This window comes from Accipiter gentilis, chromosome 10 (assembly GCF_929443795.1).
Source record: "Accipiter gentilis chromosome 10, bAccGen1.1, whole genome shotgun sequence".
Taxonomy (NCBI): Eukaryota; Metazoa; Chordata; class Aves; order Accipitriformes; family Accipitridae; genus Astur; species Astur gentilis.
In genome coordinates this window covers 2333303-2351126 of record NC_064889.1, presented here as the reverse complement: position 1 = coordinate 2351126, position 17824 = coordinate 2333303, and the positions used below count along the sequence as shown (strand labels likewise).

The 17824-nt window shown below is 56.4% G+C and overlaps 3 protein-coding genes across 11 annotated transcripts in view; 1 reads left to right on the top strand and 2 right to left on the bottom strand.

Moving 5' to 3' along the window:
• The first annotated feature begins 243 nt into the window (after positions 1-243).
• Positions 244-3390, top strand: SNX22 (sorting nexin 22). Of its 3 annotated transcripts, none has more exons than XM_049812020.1 (6): positions 244-426; positions 1864-1947; positions 2072-2176; positions 2271-2365; positions 2559-2632; positions 2772-3390. In XM_049812020.1, the coding sequence occupies exons 1-6, from the start codon at positions 358-360 to the stop codon at positions 2825-2827; spliced, it is 483 nt and encodes a 160-aa protein (XP_049667977.1). In that variant the 5' UTR covers positions 244-357; the 3' UTR covers positions 2828-3390. The 3 variants fall into 3 exon arrangements, with proteins under 3 accessions (XP_049667977.1, XP_049667976.1, XP_049667978.1); XM_049812019.1 differs by having other exon boundaries at positions 2495-2632; XM_049812021.1 differs by having other exon boundaries at positions 1777-1947; positions 2495-2632.
• On the bottom strand, positions 3369-5559 carry PPIB (peptidylprolyl isomerase B). Its single transcript, XM_049812016.1, has 5 exons — positions 5375-5559; positions 4996-5109; positions 4757-4850; positions 3888-4072; positions 3369-3687 (listed from the first exon to the last, which is right to left on the bottom strand). Exons 1-5 carry the CDS (start codon positions 5528-5530, stop codon positions 3565-3567), a joined length of 672 nt encoding a protein of 223 aa, XP_049667973.1. The 5' UTR covers positions 5531-5559; the 3' UTR covers positions 3369-3564.
• A 2019-nt stretch (positions 5560-7578) lies between these two features.
• Positions 7579-17824, bottom strand: part of CSNK1G1 (casein kinase 1 gamma 1) — a 110301-nt gene continuing 100055 nt past the window's right edge. For 5 of the 7 annotated variants that reach the window (XM_049811999.1, XM_049812001.1, XM_049812000.1 and 2 more), the window contains 3 exons: positions 16318-16424; positions 13929-13952; positions 7579-10901 (listed from right to left, as the gene is read on the bottom strand). In XM_049811999.1, coding sequence (XP_049667956.1) covers positions 10847-10901; positions 13929-13952; positions 16318-16424 — 186 coding nt within the window. In that variant the 3' untranslated portion in view covers positions 7579-10846. Of the gene's footprint in view, positions 10902-13928; positions 13953-16317; positions 16425-17824 lie in introns of those variants that run through there. The other 2 variants (XM_049812003.1, XM_049812004.1) reach the window with 2 other exon arrangements.

Genomic DNA, 17824 nt, shown 5'->3' with positions numbered 1-17824 from the left:
CCCCCAGCCGTGGATTTCATCAAAACCGATACCCCTTCTTTTGCAACAACAAAAAGGCAGCCTCTGCTGACTTCTCACTTTCCTTTCCCCTTGCCCCTGTAGAGCTGGATCCCTGCGCTACCTCTAGGCTCCAAACCTTCCCCCCCCCCCCCCCCCCCAGCCCTCAGCCTGCTGGATTTAGAGCTGGGGGGCTGCAGGACCCTTCCCCGGGCTGCTTTTGGGGTCACCCCGCTGGGTGCCCGGGGGCCGTGGCTGGCCCGGAGCGGGGCTGACCCGACTCCCGGAGCCTGCGGGAGGTTACGGCGGCGCAAAGCCCCGGGGCCGCCCCCGCTGCTCCCCGCCCCGTCCCGGCGGACGATGATCGCCGTTTCCATCCCCGCGGCGGAGCCGCAGGCGGCGGCGCGCAGCCCCGAGAAGGCGCACACGGTGAGGGGCGGCCTCGGGGCGGGGGGAGCCGGGGGGGGGTCCCTTTTGCCGCAGGGGGGAGGAGGTTTGGCCGTTCCCAGGGGGTCCCCACCTGCTCGGGGAGGGTGGATGGGGGGGTCGTCTCCTTCTGCCCCGAGGGTTGGAGGTCCCCGAATGTCCCCGGGGGTCCCCACATGCCCCAGGGGGTGGGGGGGGGTCTCAGGCTCGGGGGAGGGGACACACACACACGTCCCTGTCTGCCCCAGGGTGCCACCATCTTTCGATGATGGTCCCTTTCTGTCCCCAGGGGTCCCTCCTGGTGGGGACAGCCCCCCTCCCTTTGAAAGGGGGTGGGGGTGGGGGGTGGGGGTGGTGGTGTCCTTCCCCGGGTGGGTTGGGGATCCCTGTCTGCCCCCACCTGCCCGGGGAGGGGGGGTGTGACTGACTGCTCAGGTCCCTGACTGCTTCCAGGGGGTCCCCACCTGCCCGAGGCTTTGGGGGGGGCGTGGGGGGGGTGGGGGGGTGTCATCGTCTCCTTCCATCCCAGGGGTTGGAGTGCTCTGCCTGTCCCATCTGCCCCGGGGGTCCCTGCCTGCCCCATCTGCCACTGGGGAGAAGGTCCCTGTCCCAGTCTCTACCCCTGAAATGGGGGGGGGGGGGGGGGGGGGGGGTGTCTGGCCCATGGGATCCCCTCTGGCCCCGGGCGGGTTGGGTGGGTGTCTCCATCTGCCCTTAGGGATGATGAGAGGGGAAGGGGAGGTCCCACTTTTCTCAGGAGGTTGGATGTCCCCACCTGTCCTCAGGGTCCCTGCCTGCCTGAGGGTGCCTCCCCATGTACCCCAGGGCTGGAGGTCCCTAACTGCCCCCATGAATCCTGCTGGAGGAGACCCTCTGCCCTTGAGGGGGGCATAGAGAGGGGCCCCCTCTGTCCCAGGGGTCCCCTGGGGTGGGGGGAGGCGGGGGGGAAATGTCCCTGCCTTCCCTTGGGTACCCCATCTCCCATCTACCCAGGGCTCTGTGACCCCCCCCCAGCTCCTGCTCCTGGTCCCCAAGTGCCCCCCAGTGTCCCCACATGCCCAGGGGTGGGGGCAGTGGAGGTCCCTGACTTCCCACAGGGGTCCCTGCTGAGGGAGACCCTCTGCCCTTGAAGCCGGGGGTGGGGGGCCCTGGCCTGAGGACCCTGTGGCACTGTGGGGTGGAGGTCCCTGTCTGTCCTCAGGGGTCCCTACCTGGGGACCCTCTACCCTTGAAAGCGGGAAGGGTGTCCCTGGCCTGGAGGATTCCCTTTGGCCCTGGGGAATGTTGCAGGGTGGGGGGGGGGGCTGGGGGTGGGGGGGGAAGGGAGGTCCCTGGGGTCCTGTCTGTCCCCAGGTACCCCCATCTGCCCCAGAGGTGCGTGTCCCCACCTGCCTTGGGGATGATGAGGATGGAGACAGCAGTGGCTGACCCATGGCACAGGTGTACATGGTGGAGGTGCTGTGCAATGGCCGGCGGCACACGGTGGTGAAGCGTTACAGCGAGTTCCAGGCACTGCACAAGCGGGTGAGACCCCTGGCACCGCGGCGGGACACGGGAAGGGGACACTAGTTCCCCAGAGCAGGGAGGACCAGCTTTCTCCTCCTCCATGGTTCCTGCTGCCATGATGTCCCCCACCACTCTACCCTAGATCAAGAAGACCTGCAAGGTCCCTGACTTCCCTCCCCGCCGTGTCCCCAACTGGATGCCCAAAGTGCTGGAGCAGCGCCGGCAGGGCCTGGAACTTTACATCCGGGTAAGGTGCCAGCTGGCGGTGGGTTTTGTGGTTTTTTTTTGGGGGGGGGGGGGGGGGGGGGGGGGCAGTGCTGACTCCCCCTGATGCACGGCAGGGTGTCCTGTACCACAACGAGGAGCTGCCCCAGGACGTGCTGGACTTCCTGAAGGTTCGGCGTTGCCAGCAGGACCCCAAGGCCAGCAGCCCCCCGTGAGTAGATGCGCAAGCAGACAGTGCCGTTGGACTTTGCCAGCTCTGATTTACCCCACATGGAGCCGGGTTTGTCCCCTCACCCATTGTGAGCACCCCCAGGACACAGGGTTGGGGACTGGCACACAGCCAGGTCACCCAGGGTGAAAGTGGGACCCTCCACGGGGCGCTGATGTCTCCTCTCCCACGGCAGCGCCGGCTGCCTGCCCTCCCAGCGGCCCGTCGTTGGCTTCTGCACCGACCCCTACACGCAGCCACCGGGCACTGGTAAGGAGCGGGACCAGGGATGCAGGTCCCCAAAGCCTCCAAGGGAAAAGGCTTTTTTGGGCCCCAGCAAAACATGTTTCTCCTTTAACGGGGCCTGGGAAAGAAACAAAGCTGGTCCATCTCCCCGCTTTCCTCACAGACCTGCTCCCCAACACCGTCCTTACTGGGGTGCTGCAGGGCCTCTACATCCCCTGAGCTGCAACCCCAGCCAGGCAGCGCACCGAGCCCCCCGCCTGCCGGGCTTCTGAGCACCCACCAGCACTCAACGGCCGCAGTGGTGAGCAGCCAGGCAGCGGAAAGGATCCCTGCAGTAAGAACTCCTCCCTGCTGGGACGGGGCAAGAAAACTGGGTGAGAGAAGCCACGGCATATGGTGGGGAGCCACAGCTGCTCTCCAGGCCAGCGCTGCTCACCCACCACCATCCAAAGTGCCTTTGTTAGGGAGCAGGAGATCTGCCTTCTGCCCTGATGTTTTGGGGTTGTGGTAGGAGCCTTTGGACCCTGAACCGTGATGGAAAACCCCTCAGCATCTGGGCTTTGGTGCAATAAATCACTTGGGCTTGATTGGCAAAAGATCACCATGCTCTCTAATTCTGCAAAGCAAATCCAGGGCCAACCGTGGCACTGCTCTCAGTTTGATGAAATGTGAAAGAAGGGGGTTGAAGGGCTGAGGGATGCACCCAGCTGAAGGATGCTAAGTGATCTGCACCCCTCCAAGAGCAGAAGAGAGGAAACTCTTTAAAAAACAGATTGGTCACATTTATTGGTGCATGTGCTTCTTACAAAAGTGATGGGAAGAGGAGCCAGCACCCCGTCCTGCCCGCTGGCCAGCGGCAGGGTGAAGGGGAAGGCTGGGCAGCAGGGGTGCGGGGCACAGCGGCTCTGCTGCTGCTCACCCACCCTGGGATGACATGGAAATGCACGGAGGGGGAATTACTCTTTGGCGATGGCAAATGGCTTCTCCACCTCAATGGTGCCGCAGTCAGCGATGGTGACATCCTTCAAGGGCTTGTCCCGGCTGTCTGTCTTAGTGTTCTCCACCTTCCTCACCACGTCCTGGGGAAAGCAGAGGCGTGAGAGTGGGGCAATGCTGGGCACGGGCAGAGCCAGCTCAGTGCAATCCCCGCCCCAGAAGGCGCCTCCCAGCCCATTCTCCACAGTGCTCTTCCCCCAGCCAGCCTGCCTAGGCAGCATCTGCCTGGTCCCGCTCTCCCCCTGGGAATCGATCACGCTTTTACCACCCATCACTTCCTTACCATGCCCTCCAGCACTTTGCCAAAAACCACGTGCTTGCCGTCCAGCCACGGCGTCTTCACCGTGGTGATGAAGAACTGGGAACCGTTGGTGTCCTTGCCAGCATTGGCCATGCTCACCCAGCCAGGGCCGTAGTGCTTCAGCTTGAAGTTCTCGTCAGGGAAGCGGTCCCCATAGATACTTTTTCCTAAGGGGAGGGGAAAAAGGCTACGTTGTGCTTGCTCATGGAAATATGTCAGGGTAGGGGGGGTGATGGCAGCTCTCTCCACAGGCTGGGTGGGGTGGATGAGGACATCCAGAGGGGAGACTAACTACCAATACCACAGGGCTGCAGGGAACCACGAGCTACCTGCGACTGAAGGGAGCTAAAAGCGCCCCATGAAGTGGGCAGGAGGAATCATGCCCGCAGGGGACTGGAGCAGGAGGCTGCGTGAGAGCAGATGTGATAAGAGCTTACAAGCCCAAATGCTGGTATCATCAGCTTTACTAATGTTTGCTACGTGCTGGTGGAAGGTTTGGACTCTGCTGCTACCAGACTAAATGTGTCCTGGCAGCCAGGAGGCCTGGCAGAGGCACCAGCTGCTGCAGAGGAAAGTTTTCTTAGTGAGGAGCTCCAGGTCCTGTGGGGGCAGAGGGCACAGTTACAGGGGTAACATTCAGGTAACAGACAGCCAAGCCTCACTGCGCCCATCCCTCCCCAGCACCAAGCTCTGTTTCAACGCCAGGTCTCTATGAGCTGTGTGCCCACTCATGCCCACTGTGGCACCACGCTCCAGCTCCCCACTGGTCCCCAGGGGTAGCCAGGCAATGGGTTGGGAGGCATGGCCGCCGGACAGCAGCTGGATCCTCGGGTTGGCGTGAGCCAAATTACCTCCAGTGCCATCTCCACGGGTGAAGTCTCCTCCCTGGATCATGAAGTCCTTGATCACGCGGTGGAACTTGCTGCCCTTGAAGCCAAATCCTTTCTGGGGGTGGGGAGGGAGAAAACGGAGTGAGGCAACGGGACAGACTAGAGCTGAGCTCCCTCCATCCAGCTCTGCCCCAGGGCACCAAGCAGGAGCCTCCCAGGGGGCTGGGTGAGGCCCGACCAGGCAGCTGCTGGCCCCTCACCTCTCCGGTGGCCAACGCCACAAAGTTCTCCACCGTCTTGGGCACCGTCTTGCCAAAGAGCCCGATGACGACGCGGCCCACATCCTCCTCGCCGATCCGCAGATCGAAGAACACCTTGGGGGCGGGGGGGGGGGGCATGGATGGAGGTAGGTTAGGGGGCCGTCAGCGGAGCCAGCCTCACCTTGCTGGTCCAACCCCCCCTCCCCCGTCAAATCCAGCCAGGCCTAACCTCGCCGAGCCCCCCCGAGCCCCCAGACCCCCCTCCACCCCAGCTGGGCCCCCCCTCACCCCAGGCCTTCACCTCAGGCCTTCACCCCAGCCCCCCCCCCCCACCCCAGCCGGGCCCGCCCAGGCCCTCCCCGCCTGGCCCCAGCCCGACCTTGGCGGTGACCTTGGGTCCCTTCTTGCGCTCGTCGGCCCGCGAAGCAGCGGGCAGCAGGAACAGGACGGCAGCGCCCAGCGCCGCCGCCGCCACCACCACCTTCATCCTCCACCGCTCGCAGCCCGGCCACAGCGCCCGCCGCGCTGCCTGCATCCGGCCCCGCCCGTAGCGCTCCCCCCGCCCACCGCCGCGCAGTGGTACGCGCCGCGCCGAGCCGAGCTCCCCGCCCGCTCCAGCCGCCCGGGCGCGACCAACGGCCGGGGGGTGAAGGGGGTGAAGGGGGGGGAGGAGGAGGAGGAGGAGGAGGAGGAGGCACCTTCCGGCCGGGCGGGGGCGGCACCGGCGGGAGCCGCCGGGCGGCTGCCACGTTGTCCGTCGCTCGGCAGCCGCCGCGCGGCCAATCAAGAACGGGGCGGCGCGTTGATTGGCCGCCGCGGAAAAAGGAGGCGGGGCGAGGTGGGAGGGAGGAGGCTGAAGGGCGGGGCCGCGAGGCTCGCGCCGGCCAATGGGCGCGGCGGGTGGCGGCCTGGTGAGGGGCGGGCGCGCGCCTCCCGCCGTTGCGGGTCGTGAGGGGGCGCGCGCCGCCGTCGGGAAGCTGAGGCGGCGGCCGAGGTTTGTGTTCTCAGCGGTAAAACGAACAACCGGCGACGACCGCGTCCCCCCAGGCCGAGGGTGGTTGTGGTGGGGTGTACACCGGCATAAAACGGACAAACTAAATGACAACTCGGCGCCCCCAGGGCCCTTCGCCGCTCCGGGCCCGGCCTTGGCCTTGGTCTAGCCTGCTCCCCCCCCTTCCCCCCCCGCAAAGATGGAGCCTTGTCCTGAGGTACCCCTCGCGAGGGTACAACGGGGCCAGGGGCTGCTGGGGCTTGCTCCCTTCCCTTCTTTCCTGGGCAAGACTGAGGAGCGGGCGAGGCTGCGTGATAAAGCCCAAGAAAGGCGCGAGAGAGAGGTCTTATTCAGAGAGGCCCAAATTTCTCTTAAATACCAGATGCGGCAAGGCTGAAAGTGCACAGAACTGTTTGCCATCTTGCAGGCGCCGATCTCTAGCTTAGCACAGTTGTTCACAAATACTGGAGTTAGTTGACTGTGTGGGAATTACCTTTTTTTTTTAATGTCTACTCAAATAGATCTTGGTCAGTGTTAATCACCTAGCATACACACCTCTGACAGAACTGCCTGGAGGACATGCATGTTTCCAAGGGCCAGAGAAAGCATGCTTGAGGTTTGTCTTCCTTCTCAGAGCACAAGTGTGCCAAGACTGATTTTTGGGAACAGGAAATTAAAGTTCATACTAAAAATACTATGTTTAAGGCTGGGAAACCCAAGGAGAAAAAAGCATCCCAACAAAGATCCCAGTGTGAAGCAGTTTCCAAGAGCAGGAGTTACGCTGCAGATGCTCTCCCTGACTAGACAGAGCAAAAGCTGCTTTTAAAGGATGCTATGTTTGGCTAATAGGTGGCATCTCCTTTAATGCTTTTCTCTGTACTGAGAATAAGCAGCAGCTACTTGCATGCTTGGAAAACCTTGCGATCCTGGCAGTCGATTCCATGGAAGCAGCACAGTGCTGCTCCTTTCTACATAAGATCCCGGTAAGTGGACAGAGGCGCAGAGGAAGGCAGCACTCGAGGCAGCAATGGTTGGGCCTGCATCATTGCCACCTTCCTCTGCAGGCACAGCTGCCAGCACAGTGTGTGCCAAGAGATTCAGCTGGTGGTTACTTCGGCTGGAGCCAAAGCCCCTCAGTGTGTCCTGGCCAGCAGACTGGTGGACGCAGTGCCCTTCCACTTGGGGATGGCACGCTTGATGCCTACAGTAGCAGATGTAGCTGCTGTTCCAGAGACGCAGGAATTACGAGACTGCGTATTTTGGGGTGCTTCAGATCTTTGCGTTCCAAGTAATCAATGGTTTAGCCATTTTGCTACCCAGAGTGCTTGAGACGGGAACGTGCAGGCACAGGGAGAAGAGAAATTGGTGCTGCCATGCCTTGGCCAAACTCTGCGGGGCTGAACCACCCATGGCTGTAAAGCACAAAGTGTTGAGAAAGTCCCATAAGATCCCACACCGTGCATCATCCACTCAAGGGAGGACTCGGAGCTTCTCACAGGAGGCTACCAAGAGTGCCCAACAGAAGCAAAAGAAAAGAAAATGCAATGTTGTCAGGAAGAGGTAATAAATACATCTATTCATGGAGAACAATGCAGCAGTGCAATGTTTTATTGAAAAAAAAATAATAATCATCTCACTTGATACCTCAGAAGACTGCATCGCAACGCTGGTGGGCCACACCGTGGGAGAGCTACATTGGGGAGGCCGGCCCAGCGCCAGGTGCCCCCCGCCGCATGGGCCCAAGAGCCCTCCCCTCGCACCCTTTGGGGTCTCCCAGCTGCTAACGACTTCTGGCGAGGAGAGGAGAGTTTGCCCAGGTAGGCTTAATGCCCTTCTTCCTACCGACAGCATGGTTGGCTCAGTCTGGCTTGTCTCCTAGTCACCTCTGAGCTCCCTGGGGACAGCGGTTTCCTCAAGCACAGCACTTGCTGTTAACCTGCTTTATTTTCTTTTTTTAAAAAAGCCACCCCACATCTTTGCCCTTTTGAAGAGTCCAACGTACGATTATAGTGCAAGAGGGCTTGGTACAAGTGAGCATTACCAGCATGCCGTGGGGGGACAGTCCTCCCCTACAAACACATCATCGTAGGATTAAAAGAACATCGTATCTCCAGAGAGAAGCGGTAGTGGGTCACCGTGAGATAGCTTTCAAACCAACCCACTTAAAAACAAGGTCAGGAAAGTTTCTAAACAATCAAATACATTCACTTTAAAAAAAAAACAAAACAAAACAAAACAAAAAAAAACATTTAAGAACAAAACCTCTTGAGATGGCCCCTTTTCCCCCCCGCCCTCCCTCACCCTGCAAACACTTACATATGCTGCAACTACAAGCTGCTCCTTGACCGGAGGCAGCGAGGAATGACCAAACACGGCAGGAGATGCAGAAGGAACTGAGTTCTGGTGACAGGCACTTAGTGGGGCTTGGGAGGGCAGCAACAGAAGTGTCTCAGGGCCCGGCTCTGTCTGCAGCGTGCAGGACCGCTCCACAGGGAACGCCTGTGCCCCTTTCCCCCCCTCCCAAGACGCCAAACCATGGTTTCCTACAGCAGAGAGGTGAACGCCTGTGCCAGAGACACCGGGCTTCTGGGAGCCACAGGCAGCGGAGGAGTTCAAAAACAGAAGGGTGGAATGCGGCCATGGTCCCTCTCCTCCCTCTGGCAGGAGGGGACAAGAGGGCAAAGCACCCTGGGACGTGCCTGCAGGAAGTAAGTGGTCCCTTTCCTGCCCCGGCCCATGGTATGGCTCAAGGAAAGCGCTTTGCAGAACGAGAAGGTGGGTGCACGCATCTCCTGGTGGGCGTGCAAGCGAAGAGCTCTGCACCTCAGCCGTGCTCATTGGGATAAGGCGTGAAGAGAACGCAACGGAGAATGGCGAAGAGATGCCCTGTGGGGATCCCGGCAAGGAAGCAAGGCTTTTGTGCCCTAGCACCACACCAGCATCTGCCTGCTTTAGGGATGCATGAAGAGCAAGCCCAGAAGCTCCCTGTCCAGGATGATCTCCTGCCCTCTAAGCCCGCTTCTGCCCAGCCAGGGGAACCAAACCTCCCGGGAGTGCTGCTCCATGAACTCCAAGCTACGCAGATCATCATTAAAAAAAATAAAAGATAATGAGATCTAGTCTCTCCCTTTCCTCCCTTCGTGCTCTCCAGGATTTTGGGGGTGAGCCAGGCCCGAGTTTATGACAAGCAAAGTCCCTCAAGTGAACAGTCCCAGCCTGGTCAAGGTGTCACACGTGGAAAGACAAAAGTATAAGGAACCTATTCACAACCTCCCCAAAAGCTGCTCCAGTTCTCCCACAGCCCTGCCACGCCCATGGTAACCCCCAGGCAGCCTAGGCCTCCTCCGAGTTTGGAGACACTGCTGCCAGACACAAGATTTTTTTTTTTTTTTTTTTTTTTTTTTTTTTTTTACATGTGTGCAAAGCGCCCCAAGCCCTTTGCTAGCTATTGGTTTGGCTCAAAAGTGGTGCATGAGAACCGTGGCTTCTGTGGGGTGGGATGGTGTCCCACGTGCCCCAGACCCACGCTTGCAGAGAGGACGTGAAGGCTATTCCAGTCAAACCTATCTGACCATCTGGAGATGAAATCAGTGTTAAGGCAGCGAAGTATCCTCTCACCTGCTGGGGAAGCTTTGCTCCTGCTAATATTTTCTCACAGAGGGTACATGTTCAAAACCACCCTGCCGGAGGGATTTGAGAAGGCTGCCCAGTTGCCCACACCGAGAAACACCTACGCTTTGGGAAACAGCTGCCTCCCATTTACCTTAATCCAGGTCCTACCTCTTAAGCCAGTACAAACTCCTCCAGCTCAGCAAAGCTGATGCTGCTCCCTCCTGCCAACACCAGGCTACAGCCCTGCATCTCCCAGCCAGTTGGGTCAGGCACGGTGTAGGAAACCATGGTAGGGACATTCACCGGCAGCTAGAAAGGGTGATTGAAAATTCAAGTATGCTTTCCTCAGCGCGTGGCCCAAGGCGGGCGTCAGGAACCCCAGACTGGCACGAGGGTTGTGCGGATGTTGTCAACATCCCCACTCAAGAGCATTCTTTGCATCCCACCGTTTTCCCAGCTGAATGTCTGTCTGCGCTGGCACCGCGTGGCCATGCAGAGATCCACAGATACAATGTGCATCTGTAAATGCTAAAAATAATAAAAAGTGCAACGACGTCAGCTTCTTTAAAACAATCCACATTGCTCTGTTACCGTCAGAGGAGGGAGGTGTCAAGGGAGCCGGAAAAAAAACCTAACTGGAACAGTAGATTGCAAATTTCTCACAGCTTGCACATTACAGTGTAACTGTTCCCAAGGAGCCAAAAAGGGAACTGGTCTCTTACTGCTGCAGCAGTCAGGCCCTTCTCCCACACAACTCTCCTGCCTGCACTGCATCCTCCTGCCCTCTCAACAGCCAATCGAGCCTACGGTATTTCTTCGCGTAATTAAGGAGGGAGGAGGACGGAGGAGCAGAGAGCGCAGGGGAGGGAGGGGAGGAAAGTGAGCAGGAACTAAGCACAGTCCTCAGGTTTGTGTGAACGATGCCTTCGCCGTAAACAACGGGAAGGAGGGTCAGCCAGCCAGCCCCCCTCCCAGGGCGACCAAGACCTGAGCCAGCCACAGTCCTGGTCCCAAAAGGAGCTTCAGGCTTGGAGTGAATGAGGGAGACCATTCAGCAGATCCACCCCAGAGTGGTTTGTTTTGGAACGTTTTCTTCTCTTTTTGGTTTAAAATGTCACTTTTTTTTTTTTTTTTTTTTTTCTCTCTTCCTCCTATGCCTCCTCCTCCCCCCTAAAGAGAAGCCCCTTCCAGTGAGACAGGGCAGGAGCTGCAGGCGTGGTGGTTCCTGCAAGGCCCAGGAGGCACCGGTCACTTGTGACGCTGAGCCGTCTTCTTCCGTTTCCTCTTAAAGAAGCAGCAGCACCTGGGGCACAAAGGACAAGGCGAGTTAGCCCCGCACCCAGCACCCCGAGAAGGTTCACCACCACCCCGGGCTTCCCTCTGCTCAGCTGCATGCAACAGCACCTCCGTGCGCCCGGCCCGAGGCCCAGACAGACCTGCCGTCCTGCGGGACAGTCAGCAAGGTCAGCAGATGCTGGTGGATGGTTGACACCACCAGCCCAGACTGGTAGACCAGCAAAGGCAAGTTAGCCACACAGTGTGGGGTCCCACTGCCCAAAGGCTGTGGGTGACAGTGGGCTGCAGACCCTGAGCACTGGGCTGTCTCCCTCCCAAGGCTTTACTGGGGCAGGAACAAAAGGAGCCATCTGGGAAAGCAAGTAAACCAAGGATCCAGATGCTCCACTCCCTCTGTCCGAATCCCGGAGGAAGCGGACTGGGACTGTGAGCCCTGGCTGCTCTTCCCAGCTACAAGACACATGGTTTTCACTATCGTTCACTAAAAAGACAAGTTCCAAAGAGATCTCGGCTCAGGGACCAGGTTTCTTTACTGAACCTTTCATGATAACCAGAGCTTCCACCTTGGATAAATCATTCAGTGCCGGTATGCAGAACCCCTGCTTCTTCGCCCATCCGATGCGAGGTAGGTGCACAGCACCCAGGGATTAGGGGAAGCAAGAAGGATGGATAGTGGAGGCTGAGGTGGGGAGAAAAACGCCCATCGCAGCTGAACCGTGAAGAGTGGTGGTTTCACTTGTGGGATACACTGAAAGCAGTCGCCCAGGTTTTCTGGTCTTGCTGGCTTCCTACAGAATTACTTGGCATTTAAGGCATATCTACCTTTCTATCCTCAGCCCACTGTCAGGAATCCTCTGCACAGAAGTAGTGTGTTCTGTGCGAGTTCTGCTCCTGACCTACGTGTCTTTCTCCTTCTGCTGTTACAGCCATCTCCAGAGAAGCCCAGGTGATGTTGAAAGACTACTTTTTCAGGCTGGTGGAAGGCATGCCTGGCTAAGCAGCAAGAGCAGATGTGAGTATGCAAAGACCATTTTTTCCTACAAGCATCTTTTACCAACAGCCAGACAAAAAGCGTTAAAAAACGCTGTAACAACTTCTCCAAATTATTTTCCATTGGGTCCTTCATGGCTCTGAAATGTCAGCATTACACTTCTGTCCTCTCAGAGCTAGAGGAACAGATTTGTTCTCACTCGCACCCCCTGGATGCACAAGCCTTACTACGGGGTGCAAAAGCAATGGGTGACCACCAGCCCCCCATGAGCCAAGCCTGCCAGTACAGATAATCTGCTGGGGAGACCAAAACCCCCTACAACATGGAGATCTCAAACAACCACAGCAAGAGGAGGGCCACCTCCCACCACTTGTTCCTCTGGCCTGCACGGACTAAGGGCCAAGGGAAGTTTAATGTCCACGATTTGTCTTCAGGTTTCTAAACAGGCTCAGTTTGGAGGCGAGATGAAAAACACAAAGTACTTGTCCTTGCAGGAACACGGGCTGAGTGACCTGTGACAACTCCATCACTACCCACCTAGCCTGATGTTTGCAGCATGCAGTCTGAAGCACCACCCAACCCAGGCTCCTGCGCACGACTGGCACATTTAACCCACCCGAGGACTGGGCTTGGATTTTATTGTCCTGCACCACCTGCCATCTTCTCCTGCTTTAACCTGTCACAGTATTTTTCTCCCACAGCAGCCACCTTCCTTCATGACTTGGGCAATGGTGAGTAAGGGGGAGGATGTTATGGGGAGAGAGGATGGAAAATGCACAAGTTATGATTTCGCATGCAGCGGGTAAGGGAAGAAGAGGGCTGAGCAGCACTGGTTTCCTTGGGCACCGAACAAAGGGAGCTGACTAACTTCTGGCTGTTTTTCCTTATGACTGTCTTTTTAGGCTGTTACTCAGAGGTCCAGGGAAGGGTTCAGGAAAGGAAGTCCTGGCGGTTCAGACAGGCAGAGGCAAAACACCAAAATAAAAGAATAAGGCAGGCTGACAATTACAGAACGTGATCTCTCTGCATGCAGACAATGCCCAAGAGAACAGCCCCAGACTACGACATACAGAGAAGCCAGAGATGCCAGAGGTATTGGAGGCAATGCCTATGGAGAGCAGGGCAGAGGCGGTCAGTCTCCCATCCAATAAGGACATTCCTCACTGCACACGGGATTTGTCACCTCGCTCCATAGCGATTCCCACCCATCAGCCCTCCCTGGGACCTACAAACTCCTCATCCAAGTCTCCACTTGGTCCTCTGCTTACTGGTTACATGGTTTCCCGAAGGGACAAGGAGGGAGGGAACGCCTCCATGGGACACCTTGAGACCGGGACACTACAAAACCCTGATAAAACATTACATGTGCCTGAGCTCGGCTTGAAGCAATGCTAATCCCAACCCCTCCACCCCTTCTTTCCTGGAGAGGCCTGTTCACCTGCACCCTCAGCTGGCAGCTGCAGTGTTTTTGGAAAGCAGCCATCTCCCACCCACCCTCTCCAAGCAGAGGCTTTAGCTGGGGCTCTGGCACTAACGAGGACTCTATGGCCATGTCTTTCCATCCTCTCTAACGATACACGCCCTGGCCCGTGCTTCTTCAGAGGAAACTCTCCCAGGAAGTGACTAGCCCCCTCCCCTTGATATCCAGTGCAGGGTTTTCCCTTCGTAACTGTCTGTGTGAGAAATTCCTGCAAGATGCTTGGCAAGCCTGCTCCCGACTCTGCCCAACTCCATTAGACATCATCTGCTCACGGACGTAACAGTTTGAGGGAAATGGTAAGCCGAATAGAAAAGGATTAAAATCTGTCTTTTGCATCCATCAGATCAGAGATCAGCCAAATTGCTCGGCCTAATGTGGCCGCTCAGACATAGCCCACACCCTCCCCAATATTGCATGTGGTCCTCAGCATGGTCCTAAAACCAAAACAGCTCTGGGTTGGCTTTGACTTTGTGCCTTTTTAGGGTTTGGTTGGTTTGATTTTGCCAACCCCAGTCTAGTCTGGTCCGCTCCCCCTTGCATGTGGACTGGAGAGAGGGACTCACCACAAGTTGAGCATTTTCAGGCAGCTACAGAGAGTGTAGAGAAAAAACACAGAAAGGAAGAAAGAGCAATTAGTTCACAGAGGTGGGATGAAAGCATGTCACTGCAGCCATGCAAACATGCAGTGCAGACTGGCAGACACACACCATGCCTGCCCACCGCCCACCCCCCAGCCCTCACACCACCTCTACCCTTGCCATGGCGCCACTGAGAACTGCCATGTTCTCCAGAGTCTCGAGGCCTCCGACAAACACCCCCTTTTTTCCATGAAGGCAGTGGCCCCATGAGGTTCTTATCTGGGTCTGGGATCAGAAAGAGGCTCTGGGCCACCAGGAGAGGAATATGCTCTTGTCCCCTGCAGCTCCATCGGCAGAAGGGCCAGATCACAGATCTACGCCTGGGACCTGCCCTTCAGCAAAACCCATGGCTGGGTCAAGAGTTTTATCTCCAGCACACCCCAAAGCAGAAGCATTGCACAGCTCCTCTGCCTGCCGGGAGTGCCAGGGAAAGACCTTTCTGCTATGGCATCTCGTCTCAGAACACAGAGCTCCAGCTCCTTCTAGCTCTTTCTGTCCTACTTCACTGCAGAGCAGAATCCAAAAGTCCTTTCCCCTCCTCATATAACAGGGGATTTACGGATGCAAGGGAAGATGAAGCCAGCTCTCTCTGTGGTGAGAGGAACAAAGTGGACTACACTTGGGAATTACAAGAGACCCCAAACCTGTCAGTGCAAAGCAGCTTATGCTCTGCTTCCCAGCACCTCCAAAACCAATTTGGGACCACACAAACAAGGGCTGGAGAGAGACAGAACAGTTCCATGCACTGCGAGGCACGGCTTGGGCAACACGGCTCTTGCAGGCTCCTTTTCACCTGTCGTGACATCTCCCCTGTACACAGGTGTGGGGTCTGGACCCTGGCCTTGCTGAACAAGGCGCTGTAGAAACACAGGCTGAAGGTCATCCCATCTTAAAAGCTGGCTTTTCCTTGCATTGGGTTGCTGTATTGAGGACTGTTAAGGGTGGCAATTTGCCCCATCCTAGGAGCAACCCCAAGCCACATGCCCGAGGGGGACCCACTTCAGTCTGACCAAGACAGCCTGTGATGCCAAACTGGTGGTCTCTGCAGGCCACACTACCCATATCTAAGAGGAATATTGCCCAATCCGCAAGTTGCACCTCAAGATCTCCCCCACCCCGCCATACTTGATGAGGAGCCTGCACCAAAACCAAGGCTCGCTGCTTTGGCTGGGAGGAGAAAGTTTATCTGTTGCTCAGGCACATTGCCAGGATCATGCCTAGGCCAGCTACCAGCAAGCAAGATCACGCACAAGTGCTTCCCAAGGGACAGAGAAACAGACAGAAGACCTTCAGGATGACCAGCACTGGCTTCAGACTGACGCATACCTAGGGACCTTTTCCAACAACACACCCTTTCTCACGCCTGCCAGTTTTCCTCTTCACCCTCCCACAAGCCATTCCTAACAGAAGTTCCCACAAAGGCTGAGACAAACAATGTGGGGCAAGTGACACCAGTGTCATCCAGTCAAATTATAACCAGGCAGTTGGTCAACGTCACAGCACCGACCAGTTCAAAGGCAGCCCCGGGGCCTATTTACCCCTCGCACAGGGAGTGTGAGGATTACACTGTGACCTGCTAGGGTCCTGGTCTAGTTCAGAGGCAGCGAGAGGGTCCCACATTAAGGATCATGCAAAAGGTGACATGATTGTGTCAGATGCAGCACGTGTGCAAAGGAGGCTGAAATGGTCAAAGCAGCAACTTTGTATATCGGTTCTCCCTCTTGACCACAAGCTATGGAGGAGAGGTCAGCTCAGAGGGAGCACGCTCTTCCCCACAAGCAGGAGGGCTGCTTCTGGTTTCTCTCGCTCAGCTTCCGTTGGGCTGGACCAAGAGAATTCACAGAAAGAGCTACCAGTCCCTGCAAGAGTTACTTTAGGACCATTGTGGATACCTGGCATCCACTTCTTGCAGCCAAAAATAAAGTGTTAACTTTTAGACCAACAATCTCTTCACTGAGCTGTGCTCAAGCTAATCCTACACTCTCAGCACAAGAGTACAGCACGTTCTCCTTTTGGAACAGGGATGCTCACCGGGATTCCTGAAATCTATTCACATTATTTTGGTATTTGTGCTACTGTCTATCTTGCAATACATGCTCTGAGTAAGAGTTACGTTCTCCAGCCATGACAAGTGTAAAAAAGAAGCAGCAGCAGCAGCACTGAAGGCACCATGCACAAAAGCAGCAATATGCAAGGAAAAGGGCATGGGACACGAGCATCGAGTACTTCACCGCAGGTAAACATCCCCACTCATTTCCCAGGAGGAGGATTAATGACCACACCAGTGGAAAGCCTGTTTGTAAAGCAAACGTACTTAGCTTCCTCCACCACCTCCACCTCTGCCTGCGCTGTTATTGGCGCATTAGAGTGTGCCCCCGTCGGGTCATCCACGTTCAGCTCCCCATTGGTCGAGCTAACCACCTGAAACACAAATGAATGCCCAGTTAATGAAGTTCCCTTGCACGTGATGCGTCTCCACCCGCCTGGACAAGGGATGCTGTGGGAATGGGAAATCTGTGGAATAACTATTGTTTGCTCCTGTCTCTTTGCACCCTCTTAGCACGCTGTCAGATTCCTTGGATGGCTTTGAATCATGTGCCTGGTTTGGAGAGACCAGCTGGCTCATCTCAAGCAGAACAGCAGGCAAGGGACTGTGTCTGTGTTCACTAATTCACACTCCTGTGCCCAGCACAGGTTGTCTTGTCTTTGGGAGGCATGGCCACTAGTATGAAGACTAGTGGACAGCCCTATATACACACACAAACTGTATTATGTTGATTGTTTTCTCCTGACACTTTTACAGGCAAGCGACTCAGTCCTGTTGCCTGCCAGTACCATGGGAAGAAGTCACTCAAGAGCCACCAGTGTCTCACCCCTTACACAGCCAGTTTCTGGAATTATGTCCTCACCCAAAAGCTACTGATATGCTTGCTTCAGCATTTCCATTATAGGGATGACCATCCAGATCCCCAGCTGCCAGCAGCTCTGCATTTGCCACGAAAGCACATAATTTTCTGGATAATTCATCATTGTTCTATTGCCACGACAACTACCAATGAAGCCTGTACGGAATCGAAGTTTCACTGGCCCTTCCGCACTCCATCTGGAAGTGAGGACAGGCTCCTACATGTTGCTGTGAACACCTGGAGCTGCTCCTGTGTCCAGAGCTGTAACGATGCGTGGTTCCCCTCCCACTCTCCCTCTTCACCTTTCTACAAGGTAAAAGGAGGTATTTCCCATGGGGGAGGTTAAGGTGCTACCCAGTATTCCTGGTGGCTCTGTATGACCTAACCACCAGAGATGAAGGGAAGGAAGCCATTGAAGCAGATGTCCTTTCACTATTAAGTCCATCTATATCCATGTTCATTTTGAATACTTCAGTTCTACCAGCAATTGCTGTTCCTCCAGATTAAGTCCCATGGCCAGTCTCTGCCAAGTCAGGTCAGGACTCAGCTCATGTGGTTTTCAGAGCTCTCCTCCAGTGACAACCCCTTGGGTTCTCTTCACACACCTCTTCCCAGACTCATCACACTGTGGGCCCACCCAGGTTCTCCAGACCCCCACGCTTCCCACACAACTTTGCAAAATGCTACCACTTAATTGTGCTATTCCCAGTGATCTTCCCACACTTTCTTCAGCTACTTGTTAAATTTCATTTTACAAAAGGCTTTGATTTTCCTCCTCTTTTTTTATGTGCCACCACTTCATTTTGATGTGGCAAATTCAACCATTGCCTTAAAGGAAATGGCCACTCGAAACTACTGACCTCCCAAGGGTTCAGCATGAGCTAGGGCATCTGTTGAGAAACAACTTAAGCATCT